Below are 21606 nucleotides of genomic sequence, written 5' to 3' on the forward strand. Positions count from 1 at the left end.
ATTATCTTTAATTCTTTTGAATCATGCAGTTGAATATTTCGAATTCTTTAACAGACAACATCTCAGAAAGCTTAAACCACCCACCTAAGATAACACAGCCAGTGAATTGCAGAGCTGGGATTTGAACCTAGTTCTTTCTAGCCTAAAGCAGTGGCTCTTTCTTCACTGGCAGTGATTTTTGTACCCCATCTCTGACTGGGCAACGTCTGGGGACATTTTAGGTTGTCATGTCTGGGAAGGTGGTACTGACCTCTAGCAGGTAGAGGCTGGGGATACCTCAAAACATCCTACAATGCACAGGACAGCCCCCCCAACCTACCCCCCGTAACAAAGAATCACTCAGCCGAATATGTCAATTTTGTCAGTAGTTCTGAGGTTGAGAAATCTTGCTCCAAAGCTCTCATGATCTTGCCACTATACCAGTGCCTCACTGGAGTACAGTGAATGCACGATGTTAATGCTTTGGTGCCCTGTGATACTGCCATAAATAAAGCTGATCTTGAAAATCATTTTATACCAAGAAAAGGACAAAATATTATTATCTCTGGCAATACAGCTGCTTTCCTTTGGGGATTTCTCTCCACATTGTCTGTGGTTAAGGGGAAACTGCCGATCACAGTGCACCACTTGCCTCTGAAGGCACAGGCCGGCACACATGGCTAGCTGGGCCAATCCCAGTATTTATTTTCCTGGCCTGGTTTTGGTTCAGGTTTAGGGAGGACACTGACAGAGCCAACGGGAATCTTCTCTGGGACCGGTATGTGAATTTTCACAGAGGAGAATGCTTTCATTCTCCTGAGGTTGCTAAGCTGGAATGCTGAGCCCTGGAGCATAAAGAATACAACAAAGAGGACATCTGCAGTAGGAGAAAATGAGATCAATGGACCTAGGGAAGCACTCAGAAAACCCTGCAGGCTCCCTGGGATTCAGCATTGCTACCTTCTTAGTCCCATGAACGAATTTTTTTTTTTTTTTTAATATTTACTTGTTTGGTTTGAGTTTCTGTCATTTCTAATCAAAAAAGCACTAATACAGTATGCATGCTTTTTTTGTAATATATTTAAAAAATATGTTCCATTCACAGTATTGTTTCTATTTTTTAAAAAAAGAAGGTGTGAGGACTATCCTTGAGGAATGACCTATGCTACTTGGGGGCAGGGCCAGCACTTAGAATATCAGAACTTCATCTCCTCATCTACACAGTGGCCTCCTTGGGAGCAGGAACTGGGTTTTCTAGGTCTCTATCCTGGCCCACATGCACACCTGGCCCAGTGACTGGCACATGTTTAATAAGTTACCGCTCAATAGCTAAGCAGATGGCACCCGCTCTTATGTGTGTTAGGCCTTTCATGGACTAGTCTTGTATACTCTTTCCTCAAATGTACAATACCACTGACCTTTGGGAAACTCATTATATTATTCACTAAAACAGAGTCTACAAACTCAGAATTGTTCATTGTAATAAAATACGCCATGGTCTACAGAAGAGAGAGGGACTATTTCATAAAAAATGATCTGAAATTTCCTAAACTCATTTAAAATCATCAAACATGTTAACATTCTGTGTTTAAGCCCACAGCTAAGTCAAACTCACCAAAATGTAGTAAAAATATATTCAAACAGAACATAGTCAGATTTTTATTGTCCAAAATATTACTTTCCTTATTTAAAATGCACCTTGGCAAACAAGAGACTCTACTTTGACCAAACGAATGAGAAATGCAGAACAAATAGGGAATAACCAGTATTTGAAGAGGAGCAGCTGGGAAAGTTTTGATTAAGCTATTTCTGCTTCCAAACAGAAATTCTGGTTACAGGATCTGTCACAGATATGCTTGCTTCCAATGTGTTAAGCTAAACAGAATTTCAACTCTTTACAGCAGCAGTAAAAATAGTCACAAGATACATGGAAGATTTTAGCTCTTACCACTTTCCTCTGGTCTTGTATTGATCTGAGGACCTCAAAGAGCTTAAATGCCTCCCCCACCCAGGACTTTTTGTTCTCCTATTTTTGGATCCTTGCTTGAATACCGTTTGGTAACCACCTAAAGACTATGAAAATCACCAGCTTCGTTCCTACCTGGTCCTCAAAAAAAAAAAAAAAAAAAAATATCAAGCTCTGGATGGAAGGGGCATTCAGGGTCAGCCCTGTGCTGTTGGCACTGGCAATCCTGAACAAAGGAGAATGGCTTTCATGCCGGGAGTCTGTTCCCGGCTACAGCAGCTTCTTCTGGTCCCAGATATAGTCTCTGTGGCCAAATGAGGTTTAATAGACAGAATCATTCTCTAAATGGTCATCTTGGCCACAGATCATCAATATACGTGGCCAGAATGGCTGGGTAAGCTGTTGGGCAAGATCCGGGAAGGGAAGGGGTTGGCAACAGATTCTGGAACTCTCTGGGCAACAATTAGGTATGATTTACATGGTAGTCTATGTTGGAAATCACACACTTGGACACGCTGCCCTCAGACGCTGCTTTCCTAAAAAAAAAAAAAAAAAAAAAAAAATCTGTCTTGTGGTGTGCTATCTGCTCTGCTCTATGGAAGTCCTATCTCCTTTTTGTCACCTCCAGAGAGACTCGGGAGTGCCCTAGATTTCAGAAAAGAACTGGAATCATTCCTCTGCTGACACAAGCATGATCATTTCTCCAGAGGTGATAAAAATCTTAGCTTATTATTGTCGAAAGGTATATTAAAAATCATCTAACCTAGTCCTTTTATTATTTTTATTGGTCATGAGGATGAGGCACTATTAAAATTAAGTGACTTTCATGGTTGAATTATAGTCTACATCATGATGGCTGTGGTTACTAAACTGGTGGTACAGTGTACCCTCGCTGGTAAGATGAGAACCCAGGAGGCAGGGGAAATAATGGAACTTCTCTTTATATGTATCTCATCCTACAATAAGAAAGATTATTTATAGGGGCACCTGGGTGGCTTAGTCAGTTGAGCACCTGCCTTTGGCTCAGGTCATGATCTTAGGGTCATGGGATTGGTCATGGGATTGGGCCCCACCGTGGGTTCCCTCCTCAGGGAGCAGCCTGCTTCCCCCTCTCCCTCTGCCTGCTGCTCCCTTTGCTCATGCTCTCTAACAAATAAATAAATAAATAAAATCTTTAAAAAATATTTACAAATGTTTAATAAGATAACCAATTATGACTTTTATGACCACGTAGAAATGACTTTTATGAATGTGTATATAGCCAAATACACGTCTATGATGTACTCAAAATCAACCCCCTACCATTTTTCGCCCTCTTTTCACCCAAAGCAGTGATTATCATGTTGCATACTGTATCTTTTACTTCTTTACTTTGTTTATAGTCTGTCTCCCCTCTGCTGGAGTGTGAGCTCCATGAGGGCAAGATATCATGGCCCTAAGTGGGGAGCTACATGGACTGTAAACCAAACCACCAAGAAAGAAGCAGTTATTTCCTCTTCTCTTCTCCTTGCCCATATCTTATTTTAGAAGCCTATTAGTGCATCTTCTAAGATCACTGTCAAATCACTTACTATATGATTCTATGGAAATCATATTGCTTTTGTATGCCTCAGCTTCACAAGCAAGTTGGACTTGCGCTGGACTAGACAATCTTTTGGTTCTTTCCAGGTATAACATTTGTTCTCTGTTCTATTTAGTTCCTAGAACAGAGAAGGCACCCAATAAATATTTTTAAATGATTAAATGAATATGTTAGTACAGTAGTACTGGTACATAACGTGCAAAGAAATATGCATATATTTCTGACATAGCTGTGGATGCTCAAGGTCTTTTTACTGGTAAGGGTATATTATTTATAATGTTTGGAGCCTATGAGTTAGGCATTTTATATTTGAAGTCCACCAGGGGAACTGGTTAAAGGGTTAAATGGGGTACTAACGAAGGAGGGCACTTGAAGTGAAGGCTCTTCTATGCAGTGAAGTCTGTAACTCTTTGGGAAAAGGATTTTTTATTCTGGAGATTTGTTTGAATGGCCTATTTTAGTCAAGAGAAAGTAGGACAAGTAGGCAGGCATTATTTTGGGCTTATAGTAGAGCAGGAACTATGGTGACTGAACCCAGGGCTTCCATTACCTTGGATAACAGGTTTAAAAAAATAAGCCCTTTTAGGGATTAATGGGGCAAATTTCTGTTTCTGAGATTCAACTTTAAAAGGGGCTGGAGAGGCAGTCACAAGTTGTCTCAAACAAGGCCCTGTGGCAGGAAAGAGCAATGAGGTCCTTCAAATAAACTTCCCTGAAGAATAGTAGAATCTAGGCAAATGAGCTGGATCCAGAAGTCTAAGTTTTGGAATTAGATGTAGAGGTTTCAGGTTATGGAGTACTCTATACTTAAGGGCAGATGCTCTGCATGACCTAGCCTCATGGGATCTGTGTTTTGATGATGTGCTTTGGAGAACAATGATTGAATAGTGTTTATGACCTCAAACCTGCCGCCACATAGGTTTCTAGACAGGGCATTCTCCACAGAATTCTCAACAGGCCCCCATACAACTGAGTGGGATTCAGCTTCAAAGGTAACACTGTGTGCCAGGGAGAAACAACAGCCATGGTGAACTAACCAAAGCCCAGTCTTCTCTATTCCTGGTTATAAACTTTATTTGCTACTTGAAGTCCTTTAGATACTTGGATACAGCTTGAGGCTGGGATGGAATAATGAATGAGGTGTGAGGTACGGAGAGACTGCCCAGGCAATGGACTGGAAAAAAGCAAAAAGAAATTTGAAAATAGTTTTACTCAGAGTGGTTAGGGATTTTCTATGGTTAAATTATCTTTTTTGTTTTGTTTTTAAACCTGTGAACATTCAGAATCACATTAGAGGTGATTTCCCATTAACATTGTTTCCGAAACCATTATGTACTTTGAGGAAGACACGTGAGTGGACAAAGTCCAAGTTCTGAGATGAGAAAGCATGAAATTAAAACACAGTTTCAGTTCTGGCAGCATACGGATTTGCATTGTCAGGGTACTTACATTTTCTGGCTACTTGTTATCTTTTGGAGGTCATGGAGATCAAATGGTTGTTAACTTTCCTGTTGTATAACGTTATTAATCACCAAAGTAATTTTTATAGGTAAAATAGAAACGAAAGAAATTGCATAAAGGATCCCATATCTCCAAAGAACCATACCGAATGTCATAAGTGCCTAAGAGCACTTGCTTTTTTTTCTTCTAAGTAATATTTAGTTTAAATTAATTTGCTCTTTACAGTGGTGCATTACATTGCCCTCAGGAAGAAAGGAAAGGTAAACATTATGCTTGGCTTTTTGTTACTTGTAGGTCAAGACTTGCAATAGCACAGCCATGCTGCATTAGAGCAATGTGGGTAGGAGTCTCAGACGTAAGGGGTGCATCAGGTATTCACATGACAAAGCCCATCAGCTGGCAGCCCTAGGACACCCAGGATAGCTCAGAGTGAAAGGTTAGTTAGCTTCTCTAACTCAGCCACAGACCCTGAACAGCTCTCAGGGAGATAAGGGCTAATCTGGGTGAGACCAAAGACGTATTTACTCCTCAGTGCTAATGTGTTTCTACTCACAAAAATGGCAATTTGACTATTGGTGGCACTTACATCTTGGTTAGACATTTCCCAATAAGGTCTCTCTCCATAGGACATGACCTCCCACATGACAATGCCATAGCTCCAAGCGTCGCTTGCTGAGGAGAATTTTCTGTAGGCAATAGCTTCTGGGGCTGTCCACCTTATGGGGATTTTTCCACCCTGGAAAACAAATTGGGAGATTTCTCAGGGGGCTCACAAGCGTATTAAAAAATGAAGCAGCAGTCCGGTTAAATAACTTTTGTTAGAAGGCTCTAAACAGTGCACGATAGCATGGGCATTTTAAATAAAACTAAGAGAACCAGAGTAATGTTAAATGTCAGATATTTTTTCCTATAATAATCATTCAGTGTAAACAACTTTAATGGGAAATAAGTCACACTTCAGGACTACTTTATTTCATTCACTGGAGAAATTTATTTTCACTTTAGATTCACACAAACTATCACGCCATTTGAAGAAAGTTCTGGGTTATAGAACATTAAATACCATTCAACATTCATTAAACATTGTATTATGTGTGTAAATAATAACGATAATAAGTTCTCACTTAATTGAAGATAAATGGTTAAATACAGGACTGAGACATTCCCTGCCATTCAATGTTTATCAAAACTTTCCTTCTTTCCTTTTTATCTATGATCACATTCATTTTGAACTTAAAAATCCTTTCATATTATATAAGAGCACCTGAGAAGGATTAAATTTTCTTCAGAACCCTTGAGGCTGGTTTATATTCTTGCTCTTCAGTGTTCAAGTCCACATTCGAGCGGACTAGAGAGATGAACCTGCGTGAATTTAGATTGCTCAGGCATTTAAGTCCGCTGATTGTGTCGCACTTATTTTTTTTTTAATCAACATTCATTACACTGTATGTCCCGAAACACTGCAGAAGTCCCTTTTATACGGTAATGACAAGAATGAAACCATCCATCCGTTGGATTTACAGTCTGGGATCTCGATCTCGGCGGCGGGGCAGGGCGAGCGCAGCCGGAGGGCAGGCCCGCGCGGCGCCACCAGGGGGCGGACGAGGACAGGCGCCCCCGCGCTCCCCGACTCCCGCCGGCGGGGTGTGTCCTCGGGCCCACGGCGGCTGCGGGAGGCACCCGGCGCGTTCCTTGGCCCTTGAGGAAGTGGGTCTGACCCCTTCGTTTATCTTATTTTTTTTAGTTTTATTTGTTTATTCACGAGAGACACAGAGAGAGAGAGACAGAGGCCAAGACAAGGGAGCAGCAGCTCCTGCGGGACCCGGGTCATGCCCGGAGAACCACTGAGCCCCGCGGCCCGTCTGACACCCTTAAAGGTCAAGCCATTAATCGAGTAAACACAACTTTTCTTTTTTCTTTTTCTTTTCTTTTCTTTTTTTTTTTTTTTTTTTTAAGTAATCTAAGCATTTACTTGAAGAGAAAACCGACTCATCCGAACTGGGAATAATTGGGTTTCACGAGGCAAATGAGAGCATTAATGGAATCTTCATTTTAAGGACCTGTGGCAAGAACCTTGGGGATAAATACCTTGAATTCAATCCCCTGATTTTACAGGCGAGCGACTGAATCCAGGGTTTAGAGGTTTAGGGATTCCTCTCCACATTATTAAATACATTATGTCTATTAATGTTATAATTATTGATATAAAGCTGCAAATACTTCACCGTGGGGGAAAAGCTGGGCCCAACGAAGTTTACTATTTTGACGCTGAGCATGTATGGCCATATATCATAGCAGTATCGTGGGAGGAAGCCAGAAGTCGGGCGTCTGGGGCGTTCACGCTCCATGACAGTACCAAATTAAGGCCAGGAAATTTAAATTTACCAAGTTGGTGATAGTAGTTTAAGAAGGTGATGGGTGGGGAAAGAACACAGTATTGCAAGAGGAGGGTTCATTTCTAAGCCCAGAGTAGAGTGGCCAGATAAAATATAGGACCCACGCTTAGGTTAGGATTTCAGGTAAATGACATACTTTTTTTTTTTTTTTTAAGTCTAAGTATGTCCCCATAAAGGAATATACTTTGTGTGTGTGTCAGTATGTCCCAAATATTGCATGAGACACTTACACTAAAAAGAAATTCACTGTTTATCTGCAGTTCAAATTTAATTGGGCATCCTCTATTTTTATTTACTAAACCAAGCAACTCTATCACATGACATTTAAAAAAATCACAAATGGAAATATTATAAATAATCCAACACAACATTAAACTAGTATTCTGAAAAACAACAACAACTAGTTGGTATTCATTTCCGGAAGGGACAAGGACACTCTAACTTGTTTCTGTGCACCAGGACTACAACAGCCTCTTTTTTTTTTAACAGCCTCTCTTTTAGGGCATGTTTGTGGCTAAAGCACCTTGGTCTTGTGGCTCTGCATTTTGAAGTCCCTAAATCAGGCTCTGGTTTGTTTCAAATATGGAAGCCACACTTCCAGAGAATACAGACCAAATCTGTAGAGTTGACTTCAGAACAGATCCAAGAGCAGCAGTCTCCTTTGACATTTCTGACTCTGGATCTTTCTCTGTCTCTCTGGCAAACAATGCATATGAGTGTGAACTGCTAATCTGCTGGAACTGTGCCTTTGCTAGATCTTTGTGAGTTCTATCAAGACAGGCTAAAACATGTAGCAAAGGTGCATTCACTTATCAATGATATCTCATATAAATGATTCACATGTAAATTTGTATTTCACATAAGTTGATACCACATGTAAACAATAACTTTTCCCCTTTCTAAGATTCAATTTTTTTTTTCCTTCGAGAAGATATTACAGAAAATTTGATTAATAGCATTGCTATCTGTTATGGACCGATTTGTGTTTCCTCAAAATTCGTATTTTGAGGCCCTAAGCCCCAGTGTGACTGTATTTGGTGACAGGGCCTTTTTAAGAGGTCATCAAAGTTACATGAGGTCATAATGGCGGGCCCTACTCCAATAAGGCTTCTGTCCTTGTAAAATGAAGAGACACCAGACGTGTATAGGTACAGAGTAAAGGCACATGTGAGGACGCAGCGAGAAGATGGACATCTGCAAGCCAAGGAGAGGCTGGTCAGGAGAAGTCAAAACTGCCAGCACTCAGATTTCAGATGTCCAGTCTACAGAACTGTGAAAGACAAGTTTTTATTGCTGGAGCCACCCAGTCTCTGGTATTTTGTTATGGCAGCCCTAGCAGACTAGCACCACCCTTATAAAAAAAAAAAAAAAAAATGTTTTTCCTAGGATGTACCACATTGCAAAATGGACCGTAAATCTTTATTTCAAATTCTATTCCAAGTGTCATCTTGAAATGGGAAGTGTGAGCTAGAATAAATCTTAAAGATGAAAAATTGTCACAATAGTTTTAATGTAGGAGATATAATTCTAATTAATAAAAATGCATGGTAACACGAACTTGACCGTATGAACAGACTTCGATAATTCTGAGCATATATGGGATGGAGATAAGGAAGCTTTTGATTTTTTTTTTTTTTTTTTTTTTTTAGTGGGAAGATACAGACTGAATTATAGTTGATCTCCTAAGTGCAAGATTAGGCTAAAAGAAAGAGGTCCTTATGATCTCCACACAGTCTCTATCCCCTTTCCTGTTTTAGAGGAAACACAGATGCTTAGTCTTTTTCTTTTTTCTTTCTTTTTTTTTTTTTTAAATTGAATGGACCAACAATCATTTGTGGCTTAATCTCAGCTACTTATTTTGCCTGTGATCCTGAATCATAGAGGTGGTGCACTTAGTGACCTTTTTCTCAAAGCTTTAATTACCAGATGTGTGTTTTAGGTTTCAGGAATGAACAAAGAGTACTTTAGGTTTCAAATCACAATCCCCGGAACATTACATGTTGCTTTACCATATGTTTATGAGGAAAAAAAAAAGTTACCAATGATGCTAATCAAAATGACCGAAAGTAACTCAAAAGACTTCTTGCTTCTTGGCACTTCTCTTGTGCGGCAACAAAGGGGGAACAACCAGTAAGGAAGCCAGTTGCATCTGGATGGCTACTGAAAAGACTGTTAGCAGCCTCTTTTTCCTGTTTTTAAGTCCTACTCAGAGCTTGTTGTCTAAAGTGGGGTCGCAGCAGAAAAAGTGCTGAAGAAGCCCTCAGGAACCCTGTGTACCTGGAAACCCTCCAGCCCCTGAGGGGAGGTGCATTATTGTCATATTTAACATCTGAGGTTTAGAACCTGAGCCTCTAATCTTCAGTGGGGGAGACAATCAATTGAAACACACTAAGGTTACAGAGGCTTAATACTGAAACGAAAAAAAAAAAAACTTCCACTGAGAAATAAGAACACTTAAGTCTTTCTCCATTTCTCGTTCACTGGATTCGATGGTTCTCTTACAGGCAAATGGTTTGAAAAGACAACCATCTGCCTCTGGACTTTTTCTTTTTTCCCTGATTTATCTCTGTGATACCCAGACTTCAAGGGATAGAAGAATTGCACTACAGAAAACGTATATACCATGCATAAAGATCAATTTAAGAAGTTTCTAGTGACAATTTTAACTAAATATTTTTTCTTTATGAGCTGCAAATTCTAAATGGAGTGAAACTCTTCTACAATCCCTTGTGTGACCTGGCCTAGTCTGAACTCTGAGTCTTATATTTCAGATATGAAAGATGAGGGATTTGAATTAAGGATCATAAAATAATAAACTACAGTGAGTTTTAATATTTGCCTACAGTTTCTCGGCTCCCATTAAATTGAGTAGACAGGCCATAGGAGTTGGTGCCTGGTCCATGTAAATAGGTGGCCTGGTGACCAACAGTAGAGAAGACAAGCACGCTCTTGTTTCACATCCCAGGCTAATAAGAAATGGTCACAGTAATCATCCTGAGCAGTAAGGAAGAGTTAAAATGACTTCATCCCTTTTAGTTTAAGAAGGCAACGGTATGAAAATATGTATTAGAAAGACATGAAGCTGTGAGAGACTCTTAACTCTAGGAAACAAACTGAGGGTCGCTGGAGGGGAGGGGGTGGCGGGGGTGAAGGAGGGCACACAATGTGATGGGCACCTGGTGTTGTACGCAACTGGTGGAGGGTTGAAAACCACATCTGAAACTAATGATGTACTATGTATGCTGGTAAACTGAATCTAAATGAAAAAAAAAAAAAAAAAAAGATATGAACCCAGCACGTTGACTTTTTCTCCTTTTTTTGCTTTGACTCTTAATGGGTTAAAATACACCTACCTAATGAACAAACACTGGTTATTTGGAAAACTCCTTATGTGGACACTTACTGATGTCTGATGAAAGAGGCGTTAGGTTTACTGAGAGATCATTTTATAGTAAGATTTCTCGTCGGTGGGATGATGTGTGGCAGTGCTGGTGTGGCTGGTGGAGGAATCAGCACTCTGAGATCTGCCCTAATTCAGCCTGGGGCCCTGTCAAGTCAGAGTGAGCCTCAGAGATTCTCACATGCTAGTTACAGACCACCCTCCCTCCGGGAGGGGGGCGGTATTCTTCTTTCTGTTGTGAATTACTGATCCTGAGAGGTAAGCCCATCCCTGAGCACCTGTTTCTAGTTTGTGTCCCTGAATTGACAAATCATAATATTATCGTGCATGATTATATTATATTGTGTGAACCTTTTAAAAGCTCATCCCCACCCCCTCTCAGAGGCCTATTTACTTCCCTTCTTCACTGAAGTCTGCTGACCTGGGGCAGCTTTGGCACTGCGTGAAGGTTTATCCTTATCTGAAATATGAGGATAATGTCTGTCCTTCTCTGAAGAAAGAGTGAGGACTATGACAGAACGAATTCATTCTGTAGTCACATGGGAGAAATCTGCTTCTAGATCCCTAGATAACATTAGTAGGTGGATTAAATGAGATTGTATACATGAAGTGCTACTTAGCTGCCACCATATGGGAGGCACTCAGGAAATGTTACTTGTCTCCTCAATTTACGCCCTTAAAATGTCTTTTTTTTTTTTTTTTCAGACCCGCTTGGCAACTCCAGCCCGTATCAGCATCCCAGTTTTCTCCTCTAGAGTCACTACCCCGCCCCCTACAGTGATCTTCTCACAGAAGAGCTTTGAGGAGCCAGAGGCAACAAATGGATTGTCGGTAGACAAGCTCTGAGTCAGTTCCTATAATTCAGACTCGTCTTGTCCAGGTTGAGGAAATCTGTCTGCTTTGGTGCAGCGAGTTCTGTTCTATGCCTACCTTCCTGCCATGGCACAACCAGCGCCCTCCCGAGACCGAAGACATTATTTCACACATCTGCTTCTTTCGTGAGTATGACAAGAATGAAGAATGTTCGTCTGTCATCCAAGAACATTATCTGTGGTTAGATGCTGGCAGCCAGATTTCTGCCTACAGCTGGATCTGCCTGATAATGATTCTCCAAGTAAATCCTGCCTTTCCCTGAGTGTTTCTCTTCTCTTCGTTGGTGGGGTTTGATACAGTGGGTAAGTTACAAACTTCCCCTCCTCACTAATAATGCACCCAAAGAAACACACACACACACGCGCGCGTTTGCACCAGCATCATGTGGTTTGTAGATGCCAGGTTGAGACGCTCTGGCTGCAAGCAGAAGATTCTTTTTGCGTAGTATTCTAACAATATAAGTCACTGGTTCTTAACCAATTTTTATAGGCTGATAGGGGCTGTAGAAATTTATGGTCAGTAGCATTGTCTTAGGCCACTAACATGAAACAACCACATTTACACCTTTATATAAGACAAAGGTGTCCTCACAGTTGTTTCTCATTCCAGGCTTTCACTCCTTGTGCCAAGGACCTTTGTGTAGGTGTTCCCTGAGGTCTCGCAGGGTTTTGGATGTTACTGACTCCATAGCTGACCAGCTGTTTGGCTTTGGGCTGAAATGGGCCTACAGGTAAAGCTTTCCATGGCTAAGTTTTTTGTTTTTTGTTTTTCTTTTTTTCCCTCGTGTCTCTAAATGCCATAAAACAGGGTGTGGGCTCTCCAGAGTAGCATTGCTCCACTCCACTATCTCGCTGAATCTTCCTCAAACACACTTGCCCTATTTCCATTTTCCTCCTGGCTCCTGTGGGCATTGCTGTTCCCTTCCCCGACTTGAACTTCAACCCAACCTCCCTGTTCTGATTATGAAATGAACAATGATCTACTTTGGAAATTTACTTAGACTCTATTTTTCATAAAGAACAGGACCAGATGAGAAACAATTCCAAATAAACATGAAGAGCTAACTCACCAGCTTTGTTTTCTACTCTCTAAAAAACATCCCTGACCACGGGAGGAAAGACTTTCTGGTTCTTGTCTCCTCACATTATCTACCTGGAAATACACTACATTTTTATTCATTGTCTAAATGCATCAACGGCTCCGTGAATGCTAATTTTTTGTTCCTGTAATAAAACGGTGCTTATCGTGCTATTCAAAGCCTCAAGAATTAGAATCCTTTTCACCTGCTTCCTCTTAAATTGCTCCTGAAAATAATTCATTGCCACCTATTTCTCAGTGCTTCCTTTCGATGGGAACCTAGGTGCTACATCATTAAGTGAATAACACTGTTCTGGGGGACATCTGTTAAATTACATTTTCTATGCCATCCTACACGGCAGGATGAAGTAGGATACAATGTTACTGTAATGAGCTAGAATCAAACATATACATTATTATGAGGATTGCCATTGTGTCTGAGTGCAGACAACTTAAACACCACTGACCACCGTAGAGGTAATTTTTTTTTCTCTTCAAAACAACCTATCATTCATTATAGTTTTGTGAATACACTGTACGGTGAGGTCCAAAGGGGAGAGCGGATACTAATTGAGTGAAAAATCCTATTCCTACCCTTCCTGGGGTAGGTATAGTGTAGCACTTTACCCTATATCTTTCTCCACTTGTTCCCCACTCTTAGTTTTTTCTTTTTAATCCCACTATACGGAAGACTAGCTACAGCTCTGCTCTCTCCTAAGTGCGTTTTAACAAAGTTTTCTTAAGCTTCTCATCTATACTTTTTATGGCAAAGACCTATGAACACAGAAGAAACAGTTCTAAAAAATGCACCATGGGTAGTAAAAGATTACTTGGGGCCATTGATACTGAGATATTTGATCATTAAATGCTAATATGATATATAACACAATAACACAAATGTCTACAAGGCATTTTTATCTGAATGGCCTCAAATGTATACCATTAAAGAGTGAATACTTTGCTCTCTTATCAGGTTGCCCTGTAAGAATAATACTAACAACAAGCATTAATCCTTATGCCATCTATCTACTTCCATAATCCAATGCTATGTATTTGCGGAAAAATTCAGATCCTGTCGTCATTAGGGAAGGAGACTACATAAAATAAGAAATGTCTACTTAAAAAAAAAGATTTCATTTACTTATTTGACAGAAAGATAGAGCTAGCACAAGCAGGGGTGTGGCAGAGGGAGAGGGAGAAGCAGACTCCCCAGTGAGCAGGGAGCATGATGAGGGGCTCAATCCCAGGATCACGACCTCAGCCGACTGAGACACCAGGCATCCCAGGTATGTCTATTTTTATGAGTATGATTTAAAACTCTTGTTTGAAAACAAATATTCAAAAGACAGAGAAAGTGTACAGGACTCGGGGGCATACACAGTGATTTTCATAAACCTGAGGGTGTTTACCTTGGAAGAAGAATGTGCACTATTGGGAGAGAAAGCGACTGTGCAACCCAATGTGTGGCTGCCAATCCCTATTGTGTGTGTGTGTGTGTGATCTTGGACAAATTACAGTCTCTGTAAATTGAGGGGTAATGGTTAGATGGTACGATCTTGCAGCTCCTGTGAAGGTTTAACATTCTATGTTTCGTTAGGACGCCAACACCCTAGTGAGTTAAAGCAGAAGGAACAACCACCACTTCTGTCTTAGGAAACACAGATCAAAAGGGTCAGTGCTGAGCTCAAGTTGCCTCCTGCATCATTATTACGCCCACAGGCACTTTATACATTAAATCAGACTCTGTGACAGACCCACAGTGCTGTGACCAGATGTATCTGAGAAGCATGTCCTCTCTTGCAGCTGTCTCATCAAGGGCTGTGATACATCAGATAGAGCAGCACTGTGACCTCAAATTACCCATTGTCAAAAAGGCGAGCTCTGAGTGTACGGCCGAGGAGGGGAGACAAGATGACATAATGACATCTTTAGAGGCAGCCTGTTTGGGGCCAGCCACTCAACAGAGGAGAGGCACAATCTTCCGAAAAACTGAGGAAGCATTACTCTATGGAAAGGACGGGGCTCAGGAGCTCACATCCAAAGGCCGGTAAGAACTTGAGAAGAGTCTAGAAGTACCTGGACTTGGAAATACCAAAAAAAAAAAAAAAAAAAAAAAAAAGGTTTATACAGATCAATCTATTTAGAAACTAGACTTTGTTGGAAAGAATTATTAAAATGTTAGTATTCTGAAGAAGTTTGAAATTTGTGATAAACTGAATACCATACGGAGGACAGTTTTCTTCTATCCTCAGTATCTTAGTTGAGGAAATCTGCACCGTCAAACCTCTGTTCATTATTCCAGCGTGGGATGCTGTCTTGTTAACGTCTTCTTTAGCTCCTTTTTGGTTCATGACTAAACTGATTGCTCCTCTTACGCCTGCCCATGATACCCACTGTCGGCCTCGCTTGTTTGGCACCTAGGATCATGTACCTTCTATGTACTATTACCTAGCTCTTTAAAATATGGATGTACTGTCTCCCCATAAAGGTTATAAAAGGTCTTGGAGGCCTTTGATTCTTCTTTGTAATCTACTTTACGGCATTTAGCATGGTGCTATGAGTATAATAGAATTTAACAATTATTTGCTGAGGGGATGACTGGATGAGATGAATTCGGCAAATGATGTAAAATGAAAAAGCTCCGTCTCAGAACCATACTGTTTAAGTGGAATTCAAATCTCACTTTTTAGCTTCTTCTTAGTCATCATTATGGACTTAGTTAATGATAAGGAAAAGATGAAAGGGAAATTTCCCAATCTGAATCTTCAGTTTAAAAAAGGCCTTCTCCAGAAAGGCACTGAAGGTCACTGGTGGGCTTTCCTTTACTCATTTATTCATTTTCTTACTCTTTTTTTCAGTCAAACATCTTATTTTAAACACATCTCATGTGCCAGATACTTGAGTCACAAAGACATCCTCCTTGTCCTAAGGGGGATAATGTTACAGGAGAGAAATTGATGTAAACAAATAATGGGAGTACAGTGGGTCAGGGCTCTAACAGAAGTCTCTATCTAACTAGATACACCTGACACCAAAGCAGAGGAGGATCAGCTGTTTGGGATGGCCATGGGAAGAAGCAGAAAGATGACACAACAGAGGTAGGTTATAGGGAGAGTTTAAAAGAAATGTAGGAGTTTGACCAGTGAGACAGAAAGGCCAGGGCATCTCTTCAGAGAGAACAGAGTTCAAAGGCACAGGATTTTATAATTTGGGATGCATCTGTCACAATTTCTGTATGCAAAATTGTATACACTTGGGTTTGACAGATTTTTTTTTTCACTCCAATTTTGTTGTGGCTTAAAGCTCTGAATCACGTGGTAAAAATGGTGTAAATAAGTTCTTTTAATTTTATAAATATAAGGAGATGCCAGGGATCCTAAACCTCTCTTTTGACCTTTTATATTGGATGTCTAATAAAAACATTAAATTAATGTTATTTCTTGCAGAATCACCTGCAACGAGAGTGTGCAATTGTGCATCATACCAGGCAGGTTGAAAGGTCTAATTTTACTTGCATAACATATTCACTGTTTTACAGCAGATTTTCCCAGTGAATAAATTTTGGAGAAGCAATGCTTGTAAAATAAGCTTCCAGCTTGTTTTGCTCAGACTTTAAGTGTATCACTTCGGTTCTGAAGCCTTGTTCATTGCGGACAGCAGATGGCTCTGGAGGACATATCTGAAATGCTGAGTGACGGAATCTGGATGTATTTGGCTGCAGACAGAACGAAGAAAGGCACGATCTCTATCATCTTCAAATATCACAAGCCAATGGCAAAGTTTTAAATAAAAGAGGGCCTATCAAAAACAAACAAACAAACAAACAAAAAACAAAAAAAAGGGGGGCCTATCTAGTTATGGGGTGGGGTATTTTAAGAGATCAACCTGCATTTCTATGAGTCCTTTCCATTTTTACCTTGGATGTCTTCTGGCTCTTTCTTATGTTACTCAATCTGTTCTTTGTCTTTTGTTCATTACTATTCTGTTTTCTCTTCCTCTGTTCTTGCTCCTAAGCATTTGCTGTATGTACAGAATGTAAGTTCCCCGAGGGAGAGATTTGTGTTCTTGGTTCTTTGCTGTTTTCTCAGAGCTTAGAAACGAGTCTGAGCATTACAGGTACTCAATATTAGTCACAGGAGTGTTGGAGATGTGGCGTAAGATCATGACAGTACTTACCATCTAATGGATGATAACGACATGTAATAAATGATGCTCTGAAATGTGATAGGTGCCAAGAGAGAGGAGAGTCAGGGAAGGCTTCCAAGAGAAAATATGATGTCTAGGCTTGGACCTTACAGGAGATTGGAGTTAAGCAAATAAAAGAGGTGTGAGGAAGGAAGAGATCAGGGATGGGGGGTAGGAAAAGCTGGTCTAGGTGGAAAGAACAGGTACAAAAGAGAGCACCACAGATTTAGAGGTATCAACAGAAGTTGCATTTGAAGAATAGGGTGGGAGAGACAGGCTAGAGAAACAAAGAGGGCAGGCAGGATCATGAAGGGCTTCCTAATGCCTGTACAGAATTCGGACCTATTCGGACGTTTTCTCCGAATAGAAATGGCAATGGAAAACCACTGAAAGGCTTCAAGCAACTGATAAAGTCAGGGGGTTTCCTATTTTTTTAAGAATCACTTTGGCTGCATTGTAGGCTGCTGATAGGGGACTAGGAGACAAAAAGAGGGAAGAGGAGCAGCAGGAAAATCTCGTTACATCTAGGGAATTAGTAATATTTAATAATTCTGTAATAGTCACACATGGCACATTTTATACACTAAAAACATTTCAATTCCTCTGATTACAGATTTGCCATATTCCAGAGAAGAATGGGATGACATTTATTCTGCTCAACCTATCTAGCATGGACAGTTCAAATCAATCACGTAAACAAAGTTAGAGGAGGAATATTCAAGAACTAATTTTGGAAAATTCTCAAGAACTTTCATGCAGTATGGAAGCATAATTTACATACATGTTACATTTATGTATTAGAACATATCCTTTAAGGACCTTCTAATTAGACTAGAAATATTTCTTATAATATTTAAAATTAATAATGCTATGTTTAAAAAACAATTTACCTTTATACCTTCTCCCATTTAATCCATAATAATTTTTGTGATTTATTACATATTAAATTTATAGTTTAAGTAGTTTACCTAGAGGGGAAGGACAAGGGTTCAATTCTTTTTTTTTTCTCTCTTGCTTTCTCACATATATATGTGTAGTGGGTAGAAGGAAAATTCACTCAGAAAGGTTTTTTTACTATTGTCATTTATGAAATTCTATAAGATCAATTTTTTGTTGCCCCCCCACCGAAAACAATTTTTCTCAGGAAAAAGGACTTCATATGGGCTCAATATTATAACCCAGAGTATTCAACCCAAGGTCAAGTTATTGAAGCAATTCAGGGCAACAAAAACAGCAGTTCTGCTTGCCATAAGCTTCATCCATTATCTAAACACAAAAGAAGATAATTTATTTAATTGCGTTTTTGAGATGGTGCTTTTCATCTACATCTCGAGTCTGACATTTATTATATTTTGTTTTGTTTTTTGGTTCACTGGTGATTTTAAAGCCAGCGTTGACTGGAAAGCTTTATGTGATGTGCAAGTTGCTATGTATTCGGTTCTGCTTGTCATATTATAGCTCTAAGTAAAACATCTTTCACAGCATTAAACTTGTTCTCATATCTTTCTGGTAAACAAAACTGAACTTAAAGCAGAGCCCAGAGAATTCAGGATGAAAAAAAAATCTATTTGAAGAAAAATACCTGAGATGTTAAACCCAACATACTATTTAACAAATAACATTCTAATTTTCAGGAAAGCTCCTTTTCGTTTGAGGATGGCTATGTATGCTTATATTTTTCATTTACAACATGAGTTTGGTCATTTCCAACTAGTCTTGGGTAGACATTTGCTAACCGTCCACAACCAGAACCATTTGGCTCAGTTTTACATTATTGACAGGCTCTCCCCAAATGGCTTTTTTTTTTTTTTTTTCTGGAATCTAGAGGAAGTTTCATGTCAGCGTTGTAGTGCATTAGCGTGGCTGTCAGCAACGCTTCCCCAGGGCCAACTGCTTTCTGCCTGACTTCAGCCAGTGCTGTCAATCTTTCACTTTCATGAACCCTAAAATGATCCCACCCTCCCTCTCCTGTATCTCTTTTCAAGGAAAGATTAACTCTCATAATTTAAGGAAAAGAGACATACTTAGTACAGTGAGTGCTCGTGTTGTGGATGACAAAATCGGGATGCTAGCCTAAACTGTATTAAACTTGGATTTCTCACTTAAGATTTTTGTTTGAATAGAAAATCCTAGACACTTTAACAGTTCACTCCGTTAAATAATGAAGTTCACGATAGAACCTCTAAAATAATGTTATTCAAGCAACCCATCCATGGGAGTTGAAGCTAGAATAATTTACATGCCACCTCCTAAAAGTATAACTACTGCGATGATAAGAAAAATAAGGATAAACTTGGTTTTTTATTTTTAAAGATTTTATTTATTCATGAGAGACACACACACACAGAGAGAGAAAGAGAGAGGCAGAGACACAGGCAGAGGGAGAAGCAGGCTCCATGCAGGGAGCCCGATGTGGGACTCAATTCTGGGTCTCCAGGATCATGCCCTGGGCCGAAGGCAGGTGCTAAACCGTTGAGCCACCAGGGCTGCCCAGGATTAACTTGTTGTGTCCATTATAGGACAGAAAAATGCTAAAAATTAATCATTTTTAGGCATATAATAAAAACTATCGCATTTAAAATAAATGGCAAAAGCCTACTTCTTAAAGTGTCTCTCTTTCCTTAATACTTATAAGTCAGGGTTCCTATGGTTTAAATTTTTGCTGAAACATTTGCTGCAACTTGGAAGCATTGTATTCCTAAGAAAATTCAAAACTCCACACTTTTATCCCTTTTTCTAAATGCTCATCCCTTTTGATGCAATAGTTTCCAAAAGTATTATGGAATTTAAACATTGCATCCATTTTTTTTAAAATAAAACTTTCTTATTTTGTCCATTGGGAACTTCTAGTAAGTAATAATAAAAAAAAATCTTCATTAGTATTTGCCTTGTACCAAATCACCTCAGCAGTAAAGGAGAAAAAGTTCTTCCTCTATTCTAATTCACTGATCTTCACAAAGGTTGAAAGATAATAAAATATCTGATAAAAATGCATAGCTTTGACCCTTAAAATCTGTGTAAGTGAAAGGGGAGTGAATATTTCTGAATGCTAAAATCTGTACTACAATCATATTTTCCTGGCAGCCTGATTTAAAGGAGCTCCATGTGACAGTCAAGTTATACTAGCCTTGACAGTACAACCGGGTGAAAAAGATTCAGATCTGTTTTTATATTTAATTGGAGTGTCAGGGTCAGACTGTCAGAGCAGGATACTTTTGCCGGTTGTCAGAGGGCTACCTTTGAGAACACTGAATTAGAAATGCAGATGGCTGACATTATTTTCAACTTGGCACCCAATTTATAAATTTGGGAAAATAGGTAGGTGCCTCTATACATTATTTCTATTGCCTATGGTTTAAGAAACTGATTGCATTACACTAGATGGAGGATAGAAAGGGAGAAGGAAAGATTCCACGTGAATGTGAATGTCAAAAAATACAAATGATGCTGTACAACAGTCTAGAAGGTAGGTAACCATTATTGGATAAATTCAAATAGTAATGTTAAATCAGAATGAAAATTATATATATGCATACATATATGTACACACACATATACATTCCATGATCATGAGAAACATTTTCAAGTAGAGATATGTTAGACTACTGAAGTCAACAAATTATAGAATGTGTCTTGCTAGTCTGAAATATGTATTAAATCTCAGATATAAATGCTTAGTGTATGTTTGCTGAAAGAATATAGTTGCCTGTTAGTGTGCTCTAATTCAGGAAAGTGGCCTGGCCATTTAATGTGACTCTCTGCCCTCCACAGTCCTCTGATCACCCCAAGAAGGAATACCCAGCCATCACAGGTCTACTAGGCGGTTTCTTAGGCTCAGGGGCTGCCGCTACCCCTCAACAGGGAGTCCGTAACACTGCAAGGCTCAAAACTGAATAAGCCTTGTGGATGGTTGAGATCAATCCCTGTCCACTTATGTGTAGATATTTGTCCAGCACCGTTCTAGCTCATAGGTCTCATCAGAATAAAGTAATACTGGGATTTTTTATTCTAAAGTCTAGAATTATGTCTAGCACAGATTGCTTACCTTCTTGGCCTTCCACTCACTATCTGCTGCCAAATATTGGGAGGCTATGTTTCACCCACCAGCAGGGAGATCTTCTTCTTCACCATCTGACGCAACCCACCTGCTTCCTGGTCTTTGGCCTGTGACATAGTCTATGTAAGGTTTCCTAATATTTTACTCCTTCCTTGTGCCTTTTCCACTTGTCTTCCTACCCTGTCAGGCCTGCTCTGGCCTACCGCTGACAGAACGCTGGCTCTGAGTACCACCTGTTTTCAGAATCCTATTTCTAAAAATGCAATGATTGTGGTTGGATTATAATATGCAGTATTGAATATTTGTGATATGGAAGGACATTTTATATATATAATATACATATGGCTGTGAGTTATTGTGTGCGTATGTGTGCATACGCCCCTCTTCTGCCCTCGGTAGCCTACACCCTAGATGCTGCCATGCCTTAAACAGGAGAGGCTCTCTCTCCGTGGCCTGGACCTGCGACTCTGCTCATCTAAGCTAACGTTCAGTTCATTTCCTGGACGTCATACAAACATTAAAGAAGGTGCCGGTTTCTACTGGCCTTGCCGGCCTCCTGGAGCGTCCCCCTGGGTGCTGACCGGCCCCGGCCCTGGGAAGGCCGAGCTCGCCTCCACTCGTGAAGGTCCA

General features: G+C 40.0%; 2 protein-coding genes across 33 annotated transcripts in view; one reads left to right on the forward strand and one right to left on the reverse strand.

The window, feature by feature from the left end:
• LOC144305590 (uncharacterized) overlaps positions 1 to 19913 on the forward strand; it is a 58441-nt gene extending 38528 nt beyond the window's left edge. For 9 of the 16 annotated variants that reach the window (XR_013372598.1, XR_013372596.1, XR_013372603.1 and 6 more), the window contains 6 exons: positions 11490 to 11959; positions 12267 to 12387; positions 14538 to 14781; positions 15754 to 15832; positions 16273 to 16470; positions 17533 to 19913. Coding sequence is in view for 1 of the 16 variants with exons in the window: in XM_077884591.1 (XP_077740717.1) it covers positions 13960 to 14020; positions 14538 to 14781; positions 16273 to 16288 (321 nt within the window). In the remaining 15 variants the exon portion in view is untranslated. Of the gene's footprint in view, positions 1 to 4445; positions 4520 to 6845; positions 6866 to 8503; positions 8698 to 11489; positions 11960 to 12266; positions 12388 to 13886; positions 14021 to 14537; positions 14782 to 15753; positions 15833 to 16180; positions 16222 to 16272; positions 16471 to 17532 lie in introns of those variants that run through there. The other 7 variants (XR_013372604.1, XR_013372605.1, XR_013372602.1 and 4 more) reach the window with 7 other exon arrangements.
• The window catches only part of EPHA6 (EPH receptor A6), an 887621-nt gene that overhangs the window by 32536 nt on the left and 833479 nt on the right, over positions 1 to 21606 (reverse strand). For 13 of the 17 annotated variants that reach the window (XR_013372579.1, XM_077884567.1, XM_077884561.1 and 10 more), the window contains one exon: positions 5575 to 5724. Coding sequence is in view for 14 of the 17 variants with exons in the window: in XM_077884567.1 (XP_077740693.1) it covers positions 5575 to 5724 (150 nt within the window). In the remaining 3 variants the exon portion in view is untranslated. Of the gene's footprint in view, positions 1 to 3516; positions 3646 to 3696; positions 4702 to 5574; positions 5725 to 21606 lie in introns of those variants that run through there. The other 4 variants (XR_013372578.1, XM_077884571.1, XM_077884572.1 and 1 more) reach the window with 4 other exon arrangements.

The sequence above is a fragment of the Canis aureus genome, chromosome 35 (genome assembly GCF_053574225.1).
Source record: "Canis aureus isolate CA01 chromosome 35, VMU_Caureus_v.1.0, whole genome shotgun sequence".
Taxonomy (NCBI): Eukaryota; Metazoa; Chordata; class Mammalia; order Carnivora; family Canidae; genus Canis; species Canis aureus.